This window comes from Parasteatoda tepidariorum, chromosome 6, assembly GCF_043381705.1.
Source record: "Parasteatoda tepidariorum isolate YZ-2023 chromosome 6, CAS_Ptep_4.0, whole genome shotgun sequence".
In the NCBI taxonomy this organism is placed as follows: Eukaryota; Metazoa; Arthropoda; class Arachnida; order Araneae; family Theridiidae; genus Parasteatoda; species Parasteatoda tepidariorum.
In genome coordinates, this window is record NC_092209.1 from 61658026 (window position 1) to 61675073 (window position 17048).

The following is a 17048-nucleotide window of genomic DNA, read 5'->3' on the forward strand; positions in this document are numbered from 1 at the left end:
GAAATTTTTTTACAAAAATGAAAACAAAAATGAATACAAATGTTATGTTAACAAATAAAAATGTTAACAAAAATGAAAAAAATGAAAAGGTAATTAAGTAATAATCTTAACTACTATGACCTTCTTTTATTTAATGTTTCATCAGAAACCAAAAAGAAATAAACATATTTAAAAAAATAGTATTTCTAAGTAATATAACCCATGAAGAGATTTGAGTTTGAACTCATAGAAACCAAAACAATTGTTAAACAAATGCAATTTTAATGAAACGGTGTCTAAAATGTAAAAAAAAAAAAAAAAAAAAAAAAAAAAAAAAAATTATGAAGATAAAAAATTACAAAAGTTTTCAATTATGTTTTTTATGCATCAACTTTAAAATCTACTAATTCATTTTAACTTCAAAACATAAAATAAAAATTAGGAAACAATTTTTTCCAGAAGAGAGAGAGAAAATGTATTCATTTATATATGTCTGTGAAATGACTTACCTTAAACATCAGGTTTAATCAAATAATAATTCAATACATAAAAAGTAAATATGTTATTTCTTATTTAACTAAAAAAGTAAACATATACATAAAACAGAAAATAGGTTATTTTACTAAATCAAAAATTTCTGGCATAATAGTAAAGCAATTATATTATGCTGAGGTAGTAAGTGCCCCAAATACATCAGAACTTTTGCACGTAAGATTACCTTTCAAAACATCTAAATTTTTTTCCTTTGAAATGTATGTAATTAAAACACTTAATAATTTGCATTAGTTTGGAAATTATTATAGAATGAGCTATTTTTTTTATTGACTGTATATATTAAATGTACCAATAAAATGGATAGAAACAATCAACCAAGTTAAATGAATGTTCCACATATAAGAATTTAAAAGAAAATAAGGAGAACAGCAAAAATAATTTATTTAGTATTTTCATAAGCTACTAACACTTCAGTTTAAAATAAAAGTTATCTTCATACTTTTATAGCATAAGAAGTTCCAGTAAACCTTAGAAATTTATGTTTGAAAGAAAAAAATATTGAATAATATTTATTAATTGGACATGGATATTGATGACATTCTTAGATATGGAAAAAAATATTTTTAAAAAATAATTAAAAACTTTTAAATGATAAAATCTTTTTTAGGTTTAATGGCTAAGATGTGGCACTAAACTATGATTAAATAAAAGTTATCTTTATACATTTATGCACATCTTTATACATTTACATTTTTATATATTTAAAATAAAAGTTCTTTATACATTTATGGCATAAAAAGTTTCAGTAAACCTTAGAAATACATATTTGAAAGATAAAAACTTCAAAAAATATTCATTAACTGGATATGAATAATGATGAAATTCTTAGATAAGGAAAAAAGTTATTTTTAAAAGTTAATTCAATACTTTTAAATAGTAAAAAAGTTTTAGCTTTATTAGTTGAGAGCCAGATGTGGCACTAAACTACGCTATAATTAATAAACAGTTGTGATATTATCTATTCAAAGTAACAAAAACAAATGGCACTATAATCAATTTCTCATACAAAAATAATAACATGCAAAAAAAATTTTATTGAGGCATTTTAAAAATTCATCCCTAAGTGAAAATTAAAGCAACAATGCTTAAATGCAATCATAACTTCTACAGAAATTGTTGATATGATTGGTTTACATAACTTTAGTGATTAACTGTTTTAAATATAACACCCAAAGTAAAGTGAAAATATAAACTTAAGTCAAAATTCAATAAAATTTTAAAATATTTAATTATTTTTTAAATACTACTTCTGAAATTTCAGGTTCTTATTAAATTTGAAATTATGAATTTATTATGAAACAAATTTCAAAAGTTTATTCTAATTAATTGACATTTTAAATAAACTTGGTTAAAAAATGGCTTGATAATAAGCTTTAATTAGCTTGAAACTTTGCATGAATATTAAATAGAAAATCTGAAAAGTATCTAGAAAATCTTATTTAATACAAACTAAAAAAAGTCATAGGGCATTACAGCATTTTGAATTTTTTAAAATGGGTTTCATGCCTAACAATAAAACAGTTCTTATACAGAAAAAAAAATGTTCTTAAAAATTAAGAAAAAAAGGAGTGGAAAACCAGTTTATAAGGAAGGAGGAAGTTTAAACCTTCATAATTACTGACAAGAAAGTGACAGATATTTGAAAAGGTAAGGTTAGAGAGTAAGAATTTTAGCATCATAAATGCCATTATGTAATTTTCTTTTAAAGAAAGTATGTAAGTAGAAGAAGTCCAGTGAAAAAAAAAAGTATAATTTGATCGTTAGTTCAAAAGATATTCAGAGTAAAAATTGTTTATATTTTGTATGCTTTGCATAAAAAAACAATGTATAAGAATTATAAGTCTTACTAAACTTACCTTGTGAGAACAAGACCAGCTAGTATTAAATAAGCAATCATTAGAGAAGGACCCTAAAACAAATTTGTATACATAATGTAAACTTTTTATGATTTGAAAAGATAAAAATTTTAAAAGATATATTCAATATAATATAAGAACTGACACCAATTAAATTATTATATTTCTCTTCACAATATAAATTCCTTTTATATTGTGGCTGCATAAATAAGTTATTTCTAAAACTTTTACTGCCACTTACAAGAAAATTGAAATTAGTTCAATAAGAAAGTATTTGATAAGTTATAATAATAAATTTGCTTTTTAAGGGCAAATACCAGCAAAAAGGTTTTAAAAAATTAAATTTTAATAATTTTCTAGGTTGTTTAATATGGGTGAATATTTTGCAAAATAATTTTAACTCTTACTACAAAAAAAAAAAAAAAAAAAAAAAAAAAAAAAAAAAAAAAAAAAAAAAAACAGCACAACCTTATCTCTAAAAAAAATGATAAACTATGAATTCAAATTACATATTAATAGTGGTAAAAATATTTTAATGGGATAAATACATTATACAAATATATATATAGATGTATATGTTATTATTATTAAATTTTTAAAAGTTACCTCAGCCCCAATGTCTGAAGACAATCTTTGAACGAAGATTATAATGTCAAGAAGAGGCTAGAAATAAACAATTGAATTAGAAAAAAGAAGAGAAAAAAAAACCCATCAAACTTGAAATAAAAACTTACTTTGCTTATATTTGAATATAGCTCAACAACAGAATTGCAAAATTTATCAACATCCTGAGTCAAAAGCTGATCAGGATTGGCTATCCTATTGTCAATGTTACTCATTTTGTAATAAGTTATGCCGCTGAAAAAAAATATAATACACAGATATCTCATTTGCTCAAAAAAATATAATAAAATATATTTATACTGAAAATATAAATAAAATATATTTATACTAAAAATATAAATAAAATATATTTATATAAATTAAGAAGAAATATTAAAGTTACAAGTTCAAACAAATTAGTAAAGATACATCAAATAATTTTATTTTTTGAATTCCCCATAGCAATATTAAACACTATACCAGAGGTGGAGAACTTGCTGCCTTGATACCACAGGCAACTTCTGTGAGCTTCTTGTGCAGCCCCCAGCTCTTATATTAATTAAAATTTAATTATATAGATTATTACAATTTGAAAATTTATAGAATTAAAAAATGTGTTATCATCCATTGAGCATAACATGAAATATAATGCTGCATTGTTGTAGTTTTAGCAGCAGCAGCATGCCATAGTCTGAATTAGTTTCCATTCTAACCACTTTTTCAGTTTGCCAATGTCAAGCAACAAAAATTCTTCTGTTATGTTCCTATTTTTTTGGCCATGGCTTACCCCTATTTGAAATACAATAAATCTGTTGTTTCAGGTCGTATTGCTATCGGCCATTGTGAAAAACTATGTATTACTTTACCAATTCTGCTATTATAATACATGGTTTTCATGTATTTTCATTAAGTATATGCTTTCTTAAAAATACTATTTGGTACAAATTTTTTCTTTATTTTAAATAAAAAGGGAATAAAATGAAGAAAATAGAACATTTAATAACTACTTTGAAAAAAAAAATGAATACAAATAAACACTATTTGACTCATTTCATAAGGAATATAAATATTTCAATTTTGAAGGTGAGGCTCAATGAGAAGTATTTATTGAAAAATACTTATACATTATTCAAAACAATACTTAAATCAATGTAGTTTATTAAAACATTATTAAATATTAATGCTATTAATAAGTTATTATCCTCATATGAGTACAAAAATATTTTATACTGTTAATTTTTATTTCATAAATGACTTAATGTTTTTTTAAACATTATTTCTAAACAATGCTATAAAGTGATAAAACTATAATTATTTCACAAAAGTCACATCTATAGTATATCAACATATGCGGCCTCCTTTTTCACTGCTTAATTTAAATGTGGCCTCTCATGGTAATTCTTACATAAAAGTCGAATTTATAGGTATATCAACATATGTGGTCTCCTTTATCACTGCTTAATGATAATGTGGCCTCACATGGTAAAAAAACTGCCCCTTTCTGCACCATACTATAACGATTTAAAGTGAAATAAATAAATTACACTTTTTAATGTTAAAATAAAATATTATAGTTTAATGTAGTTTCATAAACAAACAAGATTTTAAAACAAGTACTTTACCTTAGGTATTTGTCATACAGATGTTTAGTAAGTCTTGATCGGAAACGAAGCTTTAACTCATTTAAACCAAACTGAAATATAAATTATTTAATCATAATTTCAAGACATAAGAACTAACATTGTTTTTCAAAGCAGGGTTGGCATGATTTAAATATTGATGAAAATTGCGACTGAAATCACTTGATGTTTTTTTAAAATAGTCATTTGTAACAATCAATTGGTATTTAAAAAAAATAAATCATTAAGTCAATTTTCTTTTTTATAAATATATACTTTAGGGTGTGATTCTTTTGTAAGTCTGATTTTCTTGATATTTAAGGTTTTATCCAGAGAAAGAATGAAAAAGGGTAAATTATTATTTTCAAAATAGACTAATAAATATCTAAAACTAGTGACTAAAAGTGAATAGAGTAATGTTAAACTGTTAAACAATGATTTTCCAGTAGCTGCATGTAAAATAATTTGTTGATAATAAACATATTTAAATTATACCCATTTAGTTTTATGTTTATCCGAATGCTTTAGATGCTTTTAAAACATATAAAATACATAGTTAGTGTTAGCCAATATTGAAGAAAGACATATTCTGCCCATAGAAACTTAAAATAATTTTTTTTATGTGTTCTAATCTAAACTAATTAACTAACAAATTATTACTTAGTCTTTACAATTTTAGGATGCTTAGCTCTTTTAAATATAACAAAAGTTTTTTTTAATTAGTTATAAGTTTTTTATAATTAAATTATAATTTTTGAAACATTTTAGTTAGAAATATCAACTACTTAAGCTATATTATTGTTTTTAAATAATATTAAGCACTGTCAACACATTTTAAAAATTATTTGGCTGGTAAATATAAAAATCTGTGTGGTAAATCTGTTTTAAGTAAAAAAATTTAATTTAAATAAAAAAAAATCAGATTTAAATAAAAAAAATCAGATTTAAATCAAATAAAAGTGATTTTTTAAAAAAAAAAACAACATTAATTTTGCAAACTCTGTTTAGAAGTAGTTAATAGTTCATCAATGCAACCAGATGAATTAAAACTTATAGTAAGCAAATAAAATTACAAATCTTTTTTGATGAAAAACAAATACAATTAATTCATAAAAATAAATTACTGTTTTTAGAATTAAAAGTAATAACTCACAAAGTACAACTTTTTTTAAAGTTTATTGAGCAGCCTAATTAAAAACTCAAATTCAGAATTATTTTAGATACCTACCAGTTACCAAACAGTTCAAAAGTTTATTTTAGCTATCAAAAGAAGGAAAAACTTACAAAAATTATATTTTTGAAATGTTATGATTACCTTAGTGCCCCTGTGATGAAATTTTTTATGTATTTTGGTTTTTAAAGCTTAAAAAAAATATTACCCATCAAAATAAATAATTTATTTAAACATTTGTATATAAGATCTTTCAGTTTTTCAATTTTTAAGTGTCAGCAAAAAAGTTTAATATTAAGAAAATTTTTCTACTTTTATCGTCATTTTAGGACCATTTTATAAAAGTTTTCTCATTGGTCATATAAGTTGGGTATGTAATAATGCTTATCAAGTTTGACAACTGTTTTTATAATATTTCAGTGACAAATAATCATCAAAAGAAAAATACACAGCTTATTTAAGCATTGAGTGTCAGTGTGATTTCATATAAAATACATTAAAATAACAATACAAAAGAAATTAAACTTACTTTCATAGCATTGTTAACAAGTGATATCTAAAAATAAATATATTTATTACTTAAAAATAATTAACAATAATCAACATTTACCTAAGATTGTAATGCACGTACAATGTGCCCAAAGAAAGACCACCCTGAATAACTTTTGATCTATTGATCAGATCTTCACATTCTAGAACTCAATCTTAATGGTTTAAGAGGGGTGACTACAAATATGCTAATTAATTACTGAAGGCAAAATTTAAGTTACGAAATCAGGAATAAAAACTTACTTTCTCAGAACAAACAAACATTTTTTTAAACGGATTCGGATTTCTGACCTTCAAAATATAGAGGATAGCTGCAATCTAGGAAATATGGTCCCTATAGTTTGGTCAGGAGAGTGACTCTGAGTTTAGAGCTCATTGTTAATTTTATTTTCTGCTTATCTAGACTATATTTGGAGAACTTTTAAAACAAAATGAAAAATTTTTGCATACAATTATAAAATTCTTTTATCCAAATATAATTCCATGCAAAAAATAAATTTTAGTTAATATTATTATTTTTTATTATTTTATTTAATAACAGTCGCAACATTGGGAATTGTAGGGCATAGAATTTCTTACATTATTTTATAGTATGTAATTTTACATAGCAAAAAAGAAAATTTGAGCAAAATTGGTTGAATAGTTCCAGAGAAATCAAATTTTAAATGTATGACTTTTTTAAATTTTGATTTCTCAGGAACTATTTTGCTCAAATTTTGTGTTTTGATATGCAAAATTACATACTTTAAAATGATATAAAAATTTTATACCTTACAATTTAAATATTTTTCGACGATTATTAAATAAAATAATAAAAAAAATAATAAATATCAACTATAATTTATTTTTTGCATGGAATTATATTTGAAAAAACGAATTTTACAATTGTATGCAAAAAGCGTTCATTTTGTTTTAAAAGCTCTTTAGATATGGAGAAAAATGCAAAAAATTAAATTAACATTATGAGGTTCAAACTTTCGACTGCTCTCCGAACCAAACTATGGGGAATATATTTCCGAGACTGTGGATACCCCCTATATTTTGGAGGTCAAAAACTTAAATCCATTGAAAAACTGAGCGTTTTTATGTCTGATATCGTTACTTAAAATATCGTCTGCACTAATTAATTAGCATATTTGAGGTCACCTCCTCAAACTATTAAAATTGACTCATAGATCATGAAGATTCAATCATTAGATCAAAAATTATTTAGGGAGGTCCGTTTACATGGCGCACGGTACTTGCTTTATGAAATTAAGATAGAGAAAAGGTTTTAAAAACTAAGCGTTGAAGAAAATATAGCCAATTTTTAAACTAAAAGTTAAAATCAATTGTAATGTAAAACTTAGAGAATCTGAAATAAGGTAGATAGGAAAAAATTGATTATTTCAAAAGAAATCAATTTGTTATATAGTAATATAATAAACAGTTTATTTAAAGTATTACATTATTAAAGATAGATTCAATGAATGATTAGTATAAGTGCAAAACATTAGTGAGGTTGTAAAATGCTACAGCAAATGAAGTTCAGAATATAGTACCCACCGCCTATTAAAATCACATTTGTTCTGTGAATATATAATTTTATAAATTGGAATGTCTACACTTAGGAAAAAAAATTTAAAAGTTAATCTTTACAAATACACAAAAAGCGAAATTGATTACTACATTTATATTTTATTTTTACAGCATCTACATTTGCCATTTTAATTAAACAAAAGCTATATATTTTCCAAAATTTATAGATGGGTTTTAAAATATAAGCATTAACACATTTGTTTGATTAGCAAAACTAACAATTCAACATGGTTTAAAAATTTATGAAAGTATTTATAGCTTTCAATATTTCTCTCTTTTTTTCTTAAGTGGATTTTAAAATAAGTGATTTTTCTGACATCCTTTGAAGATAGATTTAATTATTTAATAAGTAAAGATCATTGAAATTGAATGATAATAAGCACTCAGTGCATATTTTGAAACAAAATGGGGAGTCAACTAAAGTGTCACAATAAATAGAACTATTATTATAATTAACCAATAGAATAATTATTAATAATTATAGGCCTAAGAAATTTACACAATTTATATATTGTTTATATTTATAATATTATATTTATAAGAAATCTTATTTTATATACATATATATACTCCTGAAAGATTTTATGCTAAACTATTTTTAGGAGATTTTTTTCACATGATGTTATTTTACTCAAGTTACAATAGTAAAACGACATAATCAAATATCATGCTATTTTAATATCTAACTGTAATCATAATGATTTAACTTGTTATTTTTCATTGTATCTTCAAAGGATATTTTAAGAGGTATTAATAATATTTAAATATAATTCCATAATATACAAAAATTATAAAACTCACCATTGGCATAGCAAAAATAAATTTTTCTAGTGACTGCCTAAACAGGGGTATATTCTGAGTAATTATTGATCTGCAAATTAAATAAAAAAACTTAAATGAAAGATATTGCTTTAAAAAATTTAATTATTTAAGCAAAATATGATTAAGGATGCTCATTTTTTTCTCATAATCAAATGCAAAGACAATAAATTTAAATAATAACAATATGAAAGAGATTTAATATCATGGAAAAACATATAAGTTACTTTTAAATTCCGTGCAACAACATACAATTCAAATAAAAACTCTTTTTTTTTTTTTATTATTCTTTTAACAAATTATTCTTTTTAATGAAGTAAAAAAAGAGAAAAAGGAACATTTCCAGACTAATTTATCTTGGAGTAAAGACTAAAAATAAGCACTAAAATAATTAAACTCATATTATATGACAAAAAAACATAAAATTTTTTTCAGTGGGAAAATTTAATGAGTGAAATTATGAAAGTGGAAAGTAACTTTAATGCCTTTGTAAGTTTTTTTTAAAGTAGGTAATAAATTGTGCATGGAACTTCTGTGCAGTTTCCTTCTTTTGTAAATAGTTTCATGAAAATAAACTTCTGATTAATACTCAGAATTAAAAACTTTTATAAATCATCATTATATACAGTAAATTTAAATGAGAATAAGAAAATAATGTTATCATTTCCCTTTTTAATTATTGATATAACAATACTTATATAACATGCTTATTTCCAAGAATTTTAATATGATTTAGCACTTAAATCAATTTTAAATTTTACCCACTTTTTTAATAAACTTTTGAGCAGAAATCATTAATTTTCTAAACACATTATCTTAACTACTTAATAAATGTATATTAATATCTGAACAGTAGTCTTTAATTCTTAAAATAGATTATATTCATTCAAATCCATCTAGACATACTCGTATAACAGAATAAAGAATTTGTGTTGTAAGTACTAAAACTATGGCATTCAACCTGAAACTAAATTAGTAGAATTGTAAACAAGTTACGAAGCTCGATTTTCAGTTTTTTAGTAAGAATTTAAAAGATAGAATTTTCTCATTGGTTTAGCAGAAGTTATAGCTTTAATTTAAATTTTATACAATTCCGTTTAGTAAATTATTTTAAAGATAACATCAGTGATGTTTGCAAGCGTATAGCTTTAATTAAAAAAGTTGTTTGTAGCACGTTCTATACCTTTATAATTATTCATTCAATATTCCAGAATATGTGAAATGTCAACATGATTGTGGTAGCATAAGTGGTCTACCATAATCCAGCGTCAATTTAGTATTTCTAAAGTTATCTGAAATGATGTGTATGTAGCTAATCAACAGTTGTAACTAGCAATTAAAAGCTATCATCAAAATGCAGTTATTTGCAATAGAAATTACCTATCATGATTTGATACGTTTTTTTGTGAAGTTTTTCGTTGATTTCTGTTGAAGAAACTACATTTATATAGTCCCTGCTAGTACGTTATTTTTCTACAGAATTATTGCTAGCTAAGTATATTTATATGATTTTTATGTTTTTAAAATTAGTTACTTACTAATTTATATAACATGAGTGCTGAAGTTGGTGGGGGGGGGGATGCCGTTCAACCAAATATTTGGTTTGTAATAGTAAAAAAATTTAAAATATTTAAAAGAACAGTTTTTTATTCCTTCCTTTTTGTTCTATGTTTATTTCTTTATTTTTTTATGAAGTGAAGCAAAAATTTCTAGTCGGTTCTGGAAAATGTTTTTTACATTGACCGAAGTGCAAATTGTACCAATCAGATTCGAAAAAGTAAGTGAACTTTAAAATCTGATTGGTGGAATTTTCGGGCTTGCTTGTAAATACACGCAAGGAGAATAGTCCTGTAAAGAAATGTATATAGTTCTTACATTTTTTGATGTAGTTGAAAAGCTAAGTAATTAAAGTAAATATTTAAAGAGAACAAAAACTTTTATAAAGTTTCTTTAACCCCTCAACGATCGGTTAATTTTTAAGAAAACGGTCATAAAAGTGCTTATTTTTTGGCTTTTGTATTTGTATTTGATTCGTGCTGAAATCTAGTTTAAAATAAACTATCTACAATTACCTTAAAAAATATTCTGGTACTGCTATCTGGTATGTAAAATGAGAAATAAAATATTTTCCGGGCAAAAGAAATGAATTAGTTTTATTCTTATTGGCGTGCTACTACTGAACACTCCAGCCCGTCAATATCACGGGAGCGAGAAGTAGCAGGCGAAACGCCACCCTGTCATTTTCACGGGAGCGAGAAGGAAGGGGCTAAATTAATTTCATATAATTTATAAAATTTTGAATATTAAATGAGACTACTATGTTTCTTTATAACAGTGTCTTACATACTTTATAATCTGATAAGCAAAGGATCCAGTCCAAGAACAAATAATTATGTTCAAGCAATAAAAAAGAGGCGATCTCAAATGTTACTTACTTTTTATTTGAATTAAGGCACTTTAATTACCTTACCTTATAATTGAAGGAGTAGCGTTGGATGTTTGCTATTTTACAATATTACCCCCCCCCCATATGCAAGAAAACAAATCTTATGAAACATTTCAACAGAAAAAAACATTTTTCAAAACGTTCTGCAGAAAAGTTTTTTGCAGAACAGCTTTTGTTTCTGCAAAACTTGTGCTGAAAAAACCTCATAAGTTTTTTGTTTCCCAAATGAAAAATTTTCCTGCAAAAACTGCAACAGTTTGAAAACAAGGTTGTTGTAATTCTGCTATAGGGAATATTTGCATAAAAATTGATTTTTTTTTTTAAAATATGGACTTTGATTTTTAAAAATAAATATTTTTCAGTGTTTTTCTTTTCGTTCTCTTCAGTGATTACACCTTTTTACAGGGGCATCTAATCAAGGAGTTTGCCCTTGGCATCCATGTATCTCTTCATGTCTTTGCCAAGTCAACATATGCAGTATTTTGTAGTAAAGCATTATGTGTATTTTTTTAGCATTTTTTCACAAAAAGGTGGCAGGCAATTCAATCGGGTGCATTGACTTCTTATCAATAATTTACTCGGTCACTTTAATGTAATATATTTACGAATTAGTAAATTTAAGTGTGAGGGATTATTTTCAGATTTTAAATTAAAACTCAAACAAGATTTGAATGTTAAAATTTAAGGATTAAAAAGATATTTGTTGAACACATGTCTAAAACATCTGACACATATAACAAAAAAAATACATGAAAACAAAGCATTTGTATTGGTTATTATGTTCTTTTTGAATTTTTTTTTAAATAAAAGATTTCAATGCAGGGTTACATAACTATCTTTTATGTCATATAAATCCATAATAAATCTCCTAAGAAAATTAAATTTAATCAAAAATATATAGTAAATTTTAAATAATTTAAACACTGAAGAAAAAATGAAAGATTAAAAAAGAAAATAATATAGTTAACAAAGAATTGGGAATTTTAAATATAATTCGAATTAACTGCTATTTTTAAAGAAGAGTAATTAATAATGAATACCTACCTTTCAATGACAGTACCATTATGAATCATCCAAATATCCCACAATGTTCTTCCAACAAGTGAGCATGCAATCATAGCAACATATGCTGCCTACAAAATTGTAATACATTTTAGTACAAATTGAACATATTATGAAAATAAGCATCAAATTACAGACATTCTATTTTCTAGCAAATGATAGATTTTTTTATGAATAAGAGTCTTGAATAATAATTATTAATGAACTTTCAGAACAATTTTAAATTGCATATAATAGCCCTTTGTAGTGAGCAAGGTCTTTGTAAGTAACAAGGGATAAGATAAAAAAAAATAGGGAAGTCAAGCAATTCTCATTCTAATGGCCTCTGGATATTCCATAGATAGAATGTTTGTTTTAAAATTTTTTTTCAAAACATCAAACACACTAGTATTAGTTTGGTTGAGTTATCCTCCTTCCAACACAAACCGTAGCTTTTAATGATTTAGGACACTTTATGTAATGAGGATTTCTTTTAAAAATTTCACTAATTATCATTTCTTAATTATTATAATACTTCAATTGGTTGTTTTTCATTTGCACTTGGCTATAAATTTCCTAATGACTGCTCATATAGAGGCATTTAACAATTGATAATTGCTCAGATAATTCTGTAATTCAACATTGTTCACCAAAAAAAAAAAAAGTGTGCATAGTAAAGAAATAAATTAACAACACAACCAGCATTCAACCGTCAATTTTAACCAAATCTCATTAACGGTTCAAAAGTTATCGAGTTTCTTAAGAAGCTCAATAATTATCATCTTATAACTTATTCTTGTTAAGTAGAATATCATAGTTGTAGTAAATGGACATATTATTTAAATTAAGTTTTAAGTCAAAATTAGCATTTAAGTATTGGTAATACAATTGTTAACATTGGCTAGAATATTAGAAAGTTGTTTGTAGACATTAATAAAAATGCCTAAAAGTTTAGCATTTGCTAACCTAAGCTATCACTAAACCTTTTAGCTAAAAAGCTACTTGGTCTTGCAGAGCAATGATTCTCTATTGAATAACATGAACACATATTTGTTAGTTATGGTATCACTGTCACAAATAATATAACATTAATTCAGAGTTCAGAATAGACTATTACATAAAAATTATACTATTTGCGTATTTAATTTTGCACAAAAAGCCTATAGGCATATATTTAATGAATAAAAAGAATTGTACATATACATACTTTTTAATACATCGAAAATATGATATAAAAACTTAGCTAAAAGAAGAAAAATTGCTTTTCTCAAAGTAGTTAGGGAGAAAATTAAAGCATTAACATTTTTAAAGAAACTTTTATTTTTAAACACAATTAATAAATTTTTCAAAAGCACTTTTTATCATGTACTTATTTTAAAGTGTACAACTAATAAAAATACTTTTTGTAATGAACATTTTTAAAAAAGGATCTGCAAGAAACAAGTAAACAAGATCAAGTTAATTGAATTAGTGAGTATTTACCTCCCAGCTAAAAACACCAGGTAAAATAATTTTCAAAACTGCTTTCAGCTGCCTAAAATACATAAAAGTACAAGCAAATTTATTAAACATACTTCAAATAAATTTTCCAAATGAGTACTTATGATCTAATAATTTTAATTGGACCACAGACCACATTTTATTTTGTTGCAGTATTCTGAGTTAAGCAATATTTATGAGAATCACAAATGAGCCTACCCATGAATTCACAAATAACATATATGACGGATTATCTGCGAATTTACAGCATAATTAAAATTATAACATATAAATAATGTTTAAATTGTACAGCAATACATAACATTAGCATTTCATAAAGGTACAGTAGAATGTTCAAATGTTTCGTTAAGTTAAAAGCAACATACTAATAAAAAGTTGAAGCAAATCATAAAACCTAATTTGATTTTCTACCTAAAAAATTTCGCATCAACTTGGACTTTTTCTTTCTTTTCTTCTTTCTGTGAAAAAATAAAATTCTTAATATGTTTAGTAGAAATATGTAAGAACAATAAACTACTAAACTTTTTTTTAAAAAAATGAACTAATCTAAAATTTTAAGATCTAAATCTAAAACTTAAGAATGCTAACAATTTAGTACCTAAATGCTTACTTGTTGCATATTTTCTACAAAAAGGTGCCAGTAGTGTTAAACTTTTTTTTATTTTTTTTTTAAACGTTTGAGTTTAATATAGTCTTTTGTTGTCAAATATTTATATAGGGTGACAGGGAACAAATGATGGAAATAGACTGACCAAGTCAATAGATGCTGCCAAGTGAAACTAACACAAACTATAATTATCCCAATATACAGGTGATCTGTAATCACTGCATATAATAAATATTTTTAGACTTCTGCAAAATTATGTAAAAAAAGCATGCACATTAAGAATAACAGATTAATATTTTAGCAATGAAAACACAAAAAAAGCTTTCAAAATCTAATAAATTACTATTGAGGAAAGAGAGCCTGAAAAAATTCAAATTCGTTTGATATCTAAAGAAGAGTTGAAAAGCAATTATTAGAAACACCACTAAATTTCATCTGACAATTAATCACATTTTGATGTCCTTTTATTTTAAATAGAGCTCATTGCCTTTTGTTTATATTTCAGTTGCGAAGTATTTATGTTTTAAAATGTTAAGTTAATTTGTAAGAATTGGAATAAAATAAAAAAAGAAAAAATTAAAAGAGAACTTACCTGAGCATAGGCACAAGCCACTTCATCAACATCAGCTCTGTATCAAAGGAAATATATAAATATAAGTAGCAGAAAATGACACTAGTATGTTGGTTTTTATAATTACATTTTTTTTTTTTTTTTTTATAATTATGACTTTATAAAGTCTTTGATTTGCTTAATATTTCCAGAGATAATCTGAAATAAGCAAAACTGTCATTCAGATATGTGTAATATGCATGAACACTGTTTGTGAAAAGTTATAATTAGCATGAAAAATTTTATAGCACAGTGAAACCTCTTGGGGCGACTGCTCTCTGTTCGACAGTAAAATGGCCGTTAATGGAGGTTGGTCATTCTTAGGGATTACCTTTGTTGACTATTGAGGGTACATGGTTTTTTGCAAACGATTTTAATTTTAGGTAGTGTCAGTTTCTTGATACAGAAATGTCACTTGTGTTGACGTCATGAAAATCGGATCAATGATCCCTACAGATATAATTATGCATAAAAACAAATTTACCAATTATGAATGATAGAACTATTTTAAATAAATAAACAATTAAGTTTTTTGTTTCAGTTAGCATTTAATTTTATACCATAAAAATCAGTTTTAAAAAATGAGAAGAGGTTTGTTTGTTTATAATTTAAGGGTGAAGAATCCGAATCCATCATAAAAAAGATATGCTTCTTAAGAGAAAGTACATTTTTGTGTCTGCTTCTATAGCTTAAAACCATGTGTGTACAAATTTAAAAGCTCATGTAATTAATTTTTGCAACTCAAAAGCTTTTATTTTATTTAACTATAAAAATCAAACCAAAAATCAACCAAATGAAATAATCATCTTAAAATGTTTTCATATATCCCTTTATACAATTAAATAAATGCATATATAAATCAACTTTGCCTCATCCTTATCATGGTTCTGAATAAAACTATGATAACTTCTTTGCGAACATCTCAATACATATATTTAAAATATAAGCTTTAATAATGAATAGATTATCAATGGAATAAATTGGTTAAGGAATACATTATCAAAAATAAGAAAACATCTATTAGAAAATAAAACAAATTTCATAGTTTAAATTTTTTTTAGTTAAAAATTTTTTTTCTATCATTCTTATGACTTTAAAACTGATTGATAATCAAACTAGATGATTCTATATATTAATGAAATTAGCTTATTCTCAAAATCCTAAACTGTAGTTCAGGATTTTGAGCTCTTTGTCTATGGGAAAAAAATTCCAGTTCAAAAATAATAATAGGATTATAAAATAAACTGATAGATATAAATGATATAAAGAAAAAATTGAATCAAAGTTACACAAAATTGTATTCAAGTATGTATAATATTTGATGTGCTTTTGTATTGCTTGTTAAGATATTTCTAAAGATTAATCAACCTGTTATATGTTTAAAAGTGTGGAAATTAGTATTCAAGCAAGACAGTTGATACTGTAATGATGTTTATAGTTAGTTTGAATCACTGCTTAATCTACAATGAATACCTATTGAAGCATCAGAATCGATGAATCATTGCTGACTGATGCAGCAATAGCAGCTGAGTTACAAGTGGTTACTATATTAAACACGGCATCTATGAAAATTCACTTTTCTTTGATGCTTTTTTCTCTTTTTAGGATAAGAGGCATTTCACTGATAATAATTACCAATCGCTATTCAAATATTTGATAGCATTAAAAATTTATATTTCATTAAACACTTATTAACAACAATGATCAAATATAAAGATTATAATTTATATGTTATTGAATAATAACAAACTTTTGTTGTCTTCTTTTTAAGCGAATTGAAGAGACCCAATAAACTAGCCCAACTGATGCAGCAATAGCAGCTGAGTTACGAGCGGCTACTTTACTAAACACGGGTGCCATTTTTTGAAATTGTAAAAATGATTATTATCCAATAATATACACTTGTTACATGACCTGCATAAGTTGAACTGACAGTCACGATGACACAAGGATAACTACAGCTTTAAATACAAATCTTTCCTTGACGATATTAGTTTTGCTTCTTTTTTATTTCCGATCATCAAAACAAGCAGAAAGAAGTTCACGATGGTTACAGTTGAACTATATTTTATGCAATATATCATAAGAAAACTTTCCGAAAATTAATTATTTGTG

At 24.7% G+C, this 17048-nt stretch overlaps 1 protein-coding gene across 1 annotated transcript in view; it reads right to left on the minus strand.

The window, feature by feature from the left end:
- Positions 1-16976, minus strand: part of LOC107457181 (ATP binding cassette subfamily D member Pmp70) — a 31534-nt gene extending 14558 nt beyond the window's left edge. The window contains exons 1-11 of the mRNA XM_016075282.3: positions 16684-16976; positions 14916-14952; positions 14128-14174; positions 13699-13750; positions 12220-12308; positions 8712-8781; positions 6313-6339; positions 4616-4686; positions 3125-3248; positions 2997-3053; positions 2391-2443 (exon numbers count right to left, since the gene is read on the minus strand). Of these exons, the coding sequence (XP_015930768.1) occupies positions 2391-2443; positions 2997-3053; positions 3125-3248; positions 4616-4686; positions 6313-6339; positions 8712-8781; positions 12220-12308; positions 13699-13750; positions 14128-14174; positions 14916-14952; positions 16684-16793 (737 nt within the window). The 5' untranslated portion in view covers positions 16794-16976. The remainder of the gene's footprint in view (positions 1-2390; positions 2444-2996; positions 3054-3124; positions 3249-4615; positions 4687-6312; positions 6340-8711; positions 8782-12219; positions 12309-13698; positions 13751-14127; positions 14175-14915; positions 14953-16683) is intronic.
- Between the last annotated feature and the right edge of the window lie 72 nt (positions 16977-17048).